General features: G+C 40.7%; 1 protein-coding gene across 1 annotated transcript in view; it reads right to left on the bottom strand.

Moving 5' to 3' along the window:
• Window positions 1-9,279, bottom strand: part of TENM4 (teneurin transmembrane protein 4) — a 358,617-nt gene that overhangs the window by 89,686 nt on the left and 259,652 nt on the right. Inside the window, exon 15 of the mRNA XM_010001914.1 lies at window positions 8,651-8,867. Within this exon, the coding sequence (XP_010000216.1) occupies window positions 8,651-8,867 (217 nt within the window). The remainder of the gene's footprint in view (window positions 1-8,650; window positions 8,868-9,279) is intronic.

The raw sequence follows: 9,279 nt of genomic DNA on the forward strand, positions 1-9,279 counted from the left end.
AAAAGTGGAAATTAAAGAGTAGTCACCCAGGAAGACCCTCACACCACGATGGACAGCATAAGGAAGTTCCTCAAAAGGTTTGGCACGTGTTGAGCAGCTGGGATACAAATCATTAATTAGGCTGAGCAGAGGAGCTCTCCAATAAGGGGAACACCAGAATGCCAGTGCCAACCTGAAAAGGGACTCAATATGCTGACATGCAACCAAGTCTCTAGCAGGGACTTGCTAAAGTGGCCCTGACAGACATGGTTTGCAACAGATCCTGCCACTCAGCTTTCTGAGCAGCTGGTGGAGGAGGGGACCCAGGAGAAAAAGAATGAAGAGAATAATGTATAAGAGCTCTGACCAGATGCAATAAAAGAAAGTAAATTCTAAGTTGTCTGCAGCAAGAAACAGTATCTGCTCTGTTTGTTCAACCCACTTAGTGAAGCTATTTACAAGGCCCTATCACTGAAGGGTCAGGAAGTACTGATGATTCTTTATATGCTGTGGTCCTTAAATGTTAAGCTTTTGCAAGAAACCTTCCACAGCCTTAGATATTCTACAAAACACACAGTAAAGCCAACTGAATTAAATGCTTCACTGAAAACAATCATTTCAATTGTCTTAAGAAAGACAAGGGTAAAAGCAACACTTACAAACCTGGCTAATGAAGTTGGTATTTGAAGTACAGAGAAAAGTGCTTAATAATCAGATTTACAATAATAGCTCTAGATGCATATTTTGCTTCTTCTTGCCTTTTTAGAATCTAACCTCACAGCCTCAAAATAGTGTGTCTTCTTCATCTGATGTTTTTAGTATTCATGAGCAGGATTGGTTTTGTGAGCAGCTGCTGCCCAGTTTCTCAAGCTTTGCATGCACCTTTCTACATTCTGTTCTGCAAAGACTGCCAAACTGATGGTTCTCAAAAACCTCCTTTGGCATCATCTTGGTTACAATATTAGTGACTGCTCGTTGTAGCTCCTCCGAAAGGAAAAGATGTCACTTTTATTGCATGACAGTTGAGTAGCAGAATGTAGCATTGTTTGAGGACCACTTCCAGGAAACCCATGATCAAATATAGTCAAAACAATTCTCTGTTGGCTCTGTTCCTGAAAGGCTCAGACCCTTATTGCTCTGAAAACTTCTCCCAAGATTTGAACCTTATTCACCTACTCCATGTGTATCCTTTTTCTCTTTATGAAAGCCCAATCTTCCTCTGATCTGCCAAGCAATCTGGCTACTGTTGGAATGAGATGCCATTTATGCCATCCAAAACATTTTGGGTCTCTGCCTCATTGATTCACTATTTTGGCATCCCAAGATTTCTCAGTTGAGCTATAATGGGAAGGTGGGAGGATCAGTGATACAGGAAGGCTGCTCAGCAACTAAATAAAGAGGAAAAGACACTGATGCTGGTCTCTTAAATTACAAAACAGTCTCCAACTACACTATTTAAGTTAAAGCATTTTAGAAAAGAGTTTTATAGCAATGTACTGCATAGGACAGTTGAGCTGTTCTTTACTACAAAGGTCTAGTGAAAAATCCATTTATTCACAATGTGGTCGACTAAGTAATGATTTAAAAGTTGATGATTCTCTCCTTTACTCCAGTACCACTAAATAAACATTCTCTTGCTTTGCATGAGACTTCAAAGAAACAAAATCACACTCCTATTTTTTTTTAGGTCTGCAAAATCCAAGACAAGTGTTCAGGAGCTCATACAGTGCAAGATAATATTTCCACCTAATACTGAATTATGCTCATTTCATAATTTTTCAGAAGTGATCCAATAACCATTATTACTATGAGAGGTAAAGACTTTATGGTGCAATAACTTTCAGAGATGAAGAATGTATTCACGTCAAGTCTTCACAAAAAATGTCTGCAGAACTTACCACTTCTGTACTGCACTATTATAGTATTTTATGTCTGGTATTTATTTTGTAAGCTCTGGCCACATATTCAGCTCTGCAAAAGACCCAAAATACAAGCAATTCCTTCCACTGAATTTGGGGCACCATGAAAGCAAAATTAAATAGGACAGAAGGAAAAATACATCCTTTCCAGGTTAATTATAGAATGAGCTCTTTTTGATGATCACAGGGGAAGTTCTCTAACTACATAGAAGCTGTTTGACTGCTTTGTAATGATCCAAAGGAATTAAGAGAAAAAAAAAAAAAAAAGGTTCAATAAAATATATAAGATTTTATGATTGGGATTTAAAAACTGCTTTTTTATGTAGGAGGTATTAACCAATTTAACAAGTAAAGGACAATCTCATCCTGATATACTGAAAAGGTTTAAACCAGTATTTGGACTCAGCTTTTTTGCAGAATAAATGTGTTAGGGTCCCACATGAGAGTACTTACAAGAGTGAGCTGGTATTCAATTTGAAGAAGCTTTATGCAGTAATGAAATAATCAAATCTCCCTATTGAATGGGCTATGCTGTTTCTAGTGGTTATTATATCAAATGGAGATACTGACTCAGCTCATAGTTATCATGCCAGGCAAGTCCATCAATGAGCAATTTTAGGCTGATTTTGTTTTCAGATGCATGTAGCTTGAATACTGAAGAAATATTAATCAAATATCTACGTGCCAGGTCCAAAAGGATGCATCAGGATCTACACCTTAGTTTAGAGTCCTAAAACCAAATGTGCACATCAGCACCTGTGTAATCCAGGAGGTACTTAACTCATTAGGAGTTCTGGTTTTCTGCCTGGGAGTTTTAAAGGCTCAGGTTTTGCTTTCTACACACTCCAAGAGCTCCAAGGTACACACGTATCACCTGAGACCTTCTAATCCCAGGTACATAATGGTGCAACATTTATATCACTTGCCTTGCCTGATCCTGGAAGCCTGCCCAAATCCCACTGGGAAGATCCTACTCAAGAGTTTGTGCTTGATCATAAATACACAACGTTTTTTACTATTTATTTAAAACTGCACCCCAGTTTCTGTATTGGCTGTACACCAAACTTCCTTCTACTTGTGAAAGGGGAATATAATTACATTAGGATTACACTATCTATGCTATGGAAAGAAGCATGAAAATGGATGGGAACTTTGCTTTCATACATTCCTGTGGATACTAATTCCATAAAGTGCAAGTAAACTGCATCTATTGCATCAGTTTATTATGTGGATATAATGCCATGTTCAACTCAAAATCACTTTATGCTGAAATAATGTCATACTATATGATTTAAAATCAAAAGAGGAAAGGCAAACATTGGAAAAGGTATATAATTCTATATGCCCTGTATACTGAAAGGTAAGTTTTAAAAGTATGCTTTCCTGTGCTTAAAAGGAGTAATTACCAACATAAACCCCACTATATCTCTGAACACTCCTCATTATTCTCCCATATTTCAAAACCTATTATTTATAGCTTATAACTAGTTCATTTAAGCAGAAATCAAGAAAAGCAGGGTGATGCCTTTGGAAGACAGTAGTGCTGGGAAGGAGAGGGTTTGAAGAGGTGCTGTGCTAATTTGGTTTCAAATACAGAAAATATGACCTTGTTCCCATCAATGTAGGTGCCCTGGTGTGCCATGAGTGCTCACTCTCGGGAACACTGGATGGTGTCTAATAACTATGGCACCGTCTTAAACAGATGCAGCCTTTATCTTTCAAAGCTCTTTTAAGCTGTGGAGCTGCTGTGTTCCACGAGCTCCTGCATAACTTCCAAGGTGCCTGAAGTTCAGCGAGTGCATCTAACCCCCATGGCATTTCCCTGCCAGCCCCACATCCAGCTAGAGCCTGGCCAAAGCCACAGGTTGGACCAGGCACCTCGAGAGAAATCACCATCAGAAAGCCACACCTGGTGAGTTTGAGTTTTCTGACTTCTAACTTTGTATTTATCTGGCAAATAAGAGGTTTTTACATTCCTGTATCAAAATCACACTTTTCCTCAGGGAAAATGTACAGAAAACACTTTGGTTTCCGTGTGAAGGGGTCTCAGGAAGACCTGCTGGGGTGAACCTGCAGGCCTCCAGGTGTGGGGAGGAATGGGTGAAAGGAAGAGAAGGTGGCTTTGAATGTCTTCCCTCAAGGATACTAAGATATCATCATAATATTCTTTGAAATCACTCAGAACTGAGCCAAATGGAATACCAAAATATTTTGAAAGCCATTTTGATCCTCCTCTGTTCTCTTTGTTTTTCTTTGGTCATCATCAATACTCACAATTTTGGTTTTGATGGGGCTTGGAATCAATGAGGTTTAAGTATGACAATAAAAAACACCCATTTATTTATAGTCAAATAGTGCACACATGTGTTTATAGCATGCCCATCTATCTTAGCATCTAACAGTGCTTTTGTAATCCTCCCCAGCTGGATCAGCAAGGTACCTTGTACATCCTGGCAATGAGGGGACACAGGGAGGTGGAGTGACATCTTTACAGACCCCTCATCGTGCAGTAATGGAAAAAGAAATGTGTAAATTTAATTCTGACCAGAAATATAAACCATGAAAACTTACTACTTTTCTGTGCTCAGTCTAGTGACCTGAGGTCAATACTGGGATTCTCTTGCAGCTGATGCCACATCCTGCTCTCTGATGTGTCTTTATAATTCAGTTGGTCATTTCTAGATGACCATGTCATTGGGATGGGTTAATGATATTGGCAGCAAGTAGATATATACAACCTGTCCCAAAAATGAAGAGGTATAAAACACACCTACTTAAAACCCACCTGATTCCTTTTCAAATATTCTTTACCAAAAATGCCAGTTCTGCACATGACTTTCTGAGCTACTTTAATCTTATGCCCACATTTAACGTAGAAGACTCAGTGGATCAGGACTTTAGCCTGTTCTTGCAAATTTGTGACACTGTCCCTCAAGAGAGAACAAATATATCAGGCATCCTACTTGAAAGTCAACAACCTGACACCACTGCATCCTGTGCTGCTCCTTATGGTGATGGACAACTAAGAATGGCTTAAAAAAACAAAGCAAACAGCAAGAGTAAGTGGTTTCAAAATCAATACAAGAGTGATCAAGTAGCAGAAGAGAACTTGTTATCTGTTCATCAAAATGATGTGAAAAGACATTCTGTGCATTCAGAATTTAATTTAGCTACTTGCTTTATCATCATAAACACTCATTTCAATATGGGCAATGATTATTTCTTCTTCCCAAACATGAATGATATATAATTGCTGGTATTTTGAAAGAGACAAGGCCTTTACCTTTATCCATCAGTGTAATTTATCATTGTCTTTCTTTTTCTTCTGCAGTGGCGAGAGAGCTTGTCAGCTCAGCTTGTTCTTAAAAAGCTGGAGTGTAATTCAATAATAAATTCACTCAAAGGCTAGCTGTCATGAAGCATTCATTTATTTGTATCCATTAGGTGATCTGCACTGCTCTTCTCTCTAAAGGGTAGCTGAGCTGTGTTTCTGAAGCCTAAGAAATATATTGCATAGCTATTCAGTCATCTTCACGCTGCTGCCACGACCTGATAAAACCCTGAGCAGTAGGCTGTGGTTCCTGACCTGAATGATGAGTATGCTTGTGCCACAAGTGTCTTGTCAGTACATCAAGCATGCAGGACATCAAGGTTCACGTCACCTTTGTCTTGCCTGCTTATGGGGGACTGCTCACAGCATGTGGCATGGAACCAGCTCCAATCCTGCCCAATGAGGGTGATGGCATTGGGACAGAAAGAGGTAGGATATCCCATGGCCAGCAATCTACAGTCCTGATCTACACCAAGAAGGAGAAGACTTAATGATTGACAGTAGCAACAACAGAAATAAAATTCTGAGGCAGGATGTTGGAGCCCTCCACCTGAACAAAAAGATTTCCCTCCTGTTGGGCAAGTTATTCTAGGAGCTGGAAGGAGAGATGGAACTGCTGCTGTGATCTTTATGAAGACACCAAGCAGTTCCATGGATAAGAGGGATATTATTACCTGTCTGTCATAAAAACAACTGGAGGAGATGCAGTGGTGAGGATGCTACATGCAAACACATTCAGTCTCATTTGCCCAAACTAATTGGGTCCCAGACAGTCCCAGCCCATGCTCCTCCATGGACTAGTCACTGTCTGACCACTGTGGAACCACTGCCATTTCCAGGGTGGCAAGAGACAGCTGCATGAAGGTTCATCTTTCTTGGTAGTGAAAACAGACAATTGAAACTACAAAGAGAAGCCAAGTAAGCAGAAAACACTTGCAAAGGTGGAGTTTATCCAGATTTATAGGGTCTTTAAGAACTAATAGGAACACACAATGTCTTTCAAGATCCCAAAAGGGATCTAGGGTGGGAGTTGGACTTGATGATCCAGGCTGTCCAAGGAGGTGGTTGAGCCACCATTCCTGGAAACATCTAAAAAGACAGATGTGGTGCCAGCAGACAGGGTTTAGTAGTGGACATGGCAGAGTTAGGGTAGTGGATGGACTCATTGACCTTGAAGGTCTTTTCCAACCAGAGTGATACTCTGATACTGTGAAAAGAGTAATGGCATTTCTAGCAACCCAGCAGACTGGTAATCATGGCCTATGTGCTCTAGTGCTGTCTCAGGGGAAAATGTACTTTATGCTGAGGTCCTTCACTGTTATTTGCAACCACTCTTGTGATGAGTCCAGTTATTTCACTTGAGAGTTGCAATACAAGCACAGCTTGAGGTGACATATCTGTAGACCATATTTAGTGATGCATCCCCTATGTTGATATTTTAAGAATGGCAGCCTCATAAATCATCACTATCTCTGTGTAATTCTTCATGTTAACTTAAATGGAACAAGAAGCCCCGTTTATTAGTTCTACTGCAGTTAATGAAAAGCAATCATTAAAACCCTTCCTATTGATTTGAATCTTTGCATGCCCTCACTCTAGGTAATCTATATGCCAGATAACACTTCTGCTAGCAGGTGCTCCTTAGAATTCTGAATCTTTCTTTAGGAGGATGTCTTCAGATGGTTAGTAATTCCTTCCTACGGTGAGATCTATCATCGCATCTATGAAAGGTATGGAACTCCTGTAGGAGTTTATGTGACCTTAAGTGACAAAGTCATTCTGCTGGTCCTCTCCTGGCATGCTCAGAAACAAACTCACAGTATAAAAGAGAAAGTCCCATTATTTTCCCCTAACTATCTGTGCTGCTGCATGCAAGCAGCCTTTAAAGACAAACTGTGGTTTATTCTTTTTATCACACATGTATGAAGACTCCTCTACTTCTTCATTTTTATGGAAAGTTAACTCAAGACAGGCATGTGTCTAGCAACACTCTCTACCTATCAGAATGGATACAGGTGGTTCTGATGCCAGAGTCTTCTGTGGAAAGGCTTCTGACTGCAAGCTTAGCTGAGGAATTACAACCCTAAATATATCAGAAGAATGAAATTGTGAGTATAACCTATTTTATATTCTAAAGTCTGATTTCACAGCAACAAATCACAACAACTGACAGCAGAGAATTCACTGTACTAACATTTAGTCCAGAGTCTGGACTGTTCTGTATCCCGAATGTGCAATATCTTCAGAATGCTGATGAAGTACAACAGTTTGTGGCATAATGAGTGTTTGGCCTTAATCTGAATCACTGTTGTCAGCTTTCTTGGACTCTGAAGGGACTGGCAGTGAGACAAATCAGATAAACTATCACATCAGGTCAACTCCCTGGCACTGGTGTGCTTCTAAGTAGTTCATGTTTGTAGACCACCAGAGATGGCAATGCATGAGAGGTGGCACCCATGGCATGCTGGCAATGCTCTCTCATGGAAGAGCATTAGGTCAGACCCAGAAGGGCCTGAGAGGACTACTGAAGTGCAAATGCTGAAACAAATACCCACACAAACATGAGGGTTGTATGTTTTCAGTGCCAACAGATTCGGTGCTGTGTGTGGGAAAGCTGAAAGTAAGCAATGAATGACTGGGTGGAATACAACAGAGTCCAAACATAAGTGTTAAGAACCACCTCCTGGCTCAGATCACCACTTCTGAAAGATAGCATCCAGGGCAGACACTGAATGATCTAAGAATCTGACACCTCAGGGTATGTATTATGGTGTACAAGCACATGTATAAGCACATGATTTTAAAGGGATAACCTCCCGTGGCAGCCAGACACTTACAAATGGCTGAGATGTAGTCCCAGAAGTGAACTGCTTGAGGTTTCTTTGCCAGTTCCTGTTTCTTGATGATAGTGACAAAGAAAGTCTCAGGATTAAAACCAAGCTATATTAAACTTGATTCTCTACATTGGAAATACTCTAGTTGCCCTTCCTAGACTGCAAGATTTTTTCAGTTCTTTTGAGGCCTGTAATAGTCATCCTAGAGAAATATTCTGATTTCCCTCTCTTTTGGTTCTGTCAATGGAAGAAGATCTGCCACTGGAGTTTACTAGATACTTCTGGAAAATGACAGTCACTTGAACTGGGAGAGGCCTGCTGACTGGATGGCTTTCACTCCTCGAAATCAGACAAGGCAGAAAAATGCAACTGTCCATGTGCACTGGAAGAGAAACATCTTGTCTCACTGGCTGGCAGGACACTGCACATGAGGAGACAGCCAGAATTACACCAGCCACAAAATTATTCTGATGCCTACTTTCCTCAGACAGTTTCCATATTCTAACTCTTGCTGCAGTTCCATGTCTTACCATGGCCAAGATGCTCACGCTTCACCTCTTACTGAAACAAACCCAAAATTTGCTTACCCTCCTTCAAAGGGATTGTCTCCTGGGATGACATGGGTGCTGTCCTTGCCAATCAGGAACTTGATCCGGTCGTAGAATGAATGCAAGCTCTGCTGGGAGACAGGGGCTTGTGTCTCCTGGATGATATCCAAGGGGTCTGGGGAGCCCAGGCACAGCGCATTGACGTGGCACAGTGGCTGCAAGCAGCAATCTGGGTCCATGCAATCAACCAGGCCATCTGCAGAAGGATAAGGAAGATCTTTGAGCTATGATAACATGGAGTGTTGCAGATTTCAGAGTGCAAGAGCTCTTTCTAATGCAAACAACAGAAAATGTGAATTCACACCTGCATAGTTCCCTTAAAACCCCAGTAAAGCACTTCAAGTATTCATTAAGATGTGTACGTGAAAACACACACATACACATGAAATTAGAAGTTAAAACAAGAATGTTTGAGGTTAATTCTGGGATATGCCATTTCAGATCTCAGTCACTCAGATAACTCTGGAGTCCCCAGAGGTTAGTTGGTTGGTTGGTTGGTTGGGTTTTTTTCTGTCCATAAACCAATGACTTCTGTACACCGGTCCTGTTCTTTGTACAAATCACAAGCACATTGCATCATACCAAAGTTATCAGGGTCAGTTTCAGCA

Source organism: Chaetura pelagica, unplaced genomic scaffold (genome assembly GCF_000747805.2).
Source record: "Chaetura pelagica isolate M959 unplaced genomic scaffold, ChaPel_1.0 scaffold607, whole genome shotgun sequence".
NCBI lineage: Eukaryota > Metazoa > Chordata > Aves > Apodiformes > Apodidae > Chaetura > Chaetura pelagica.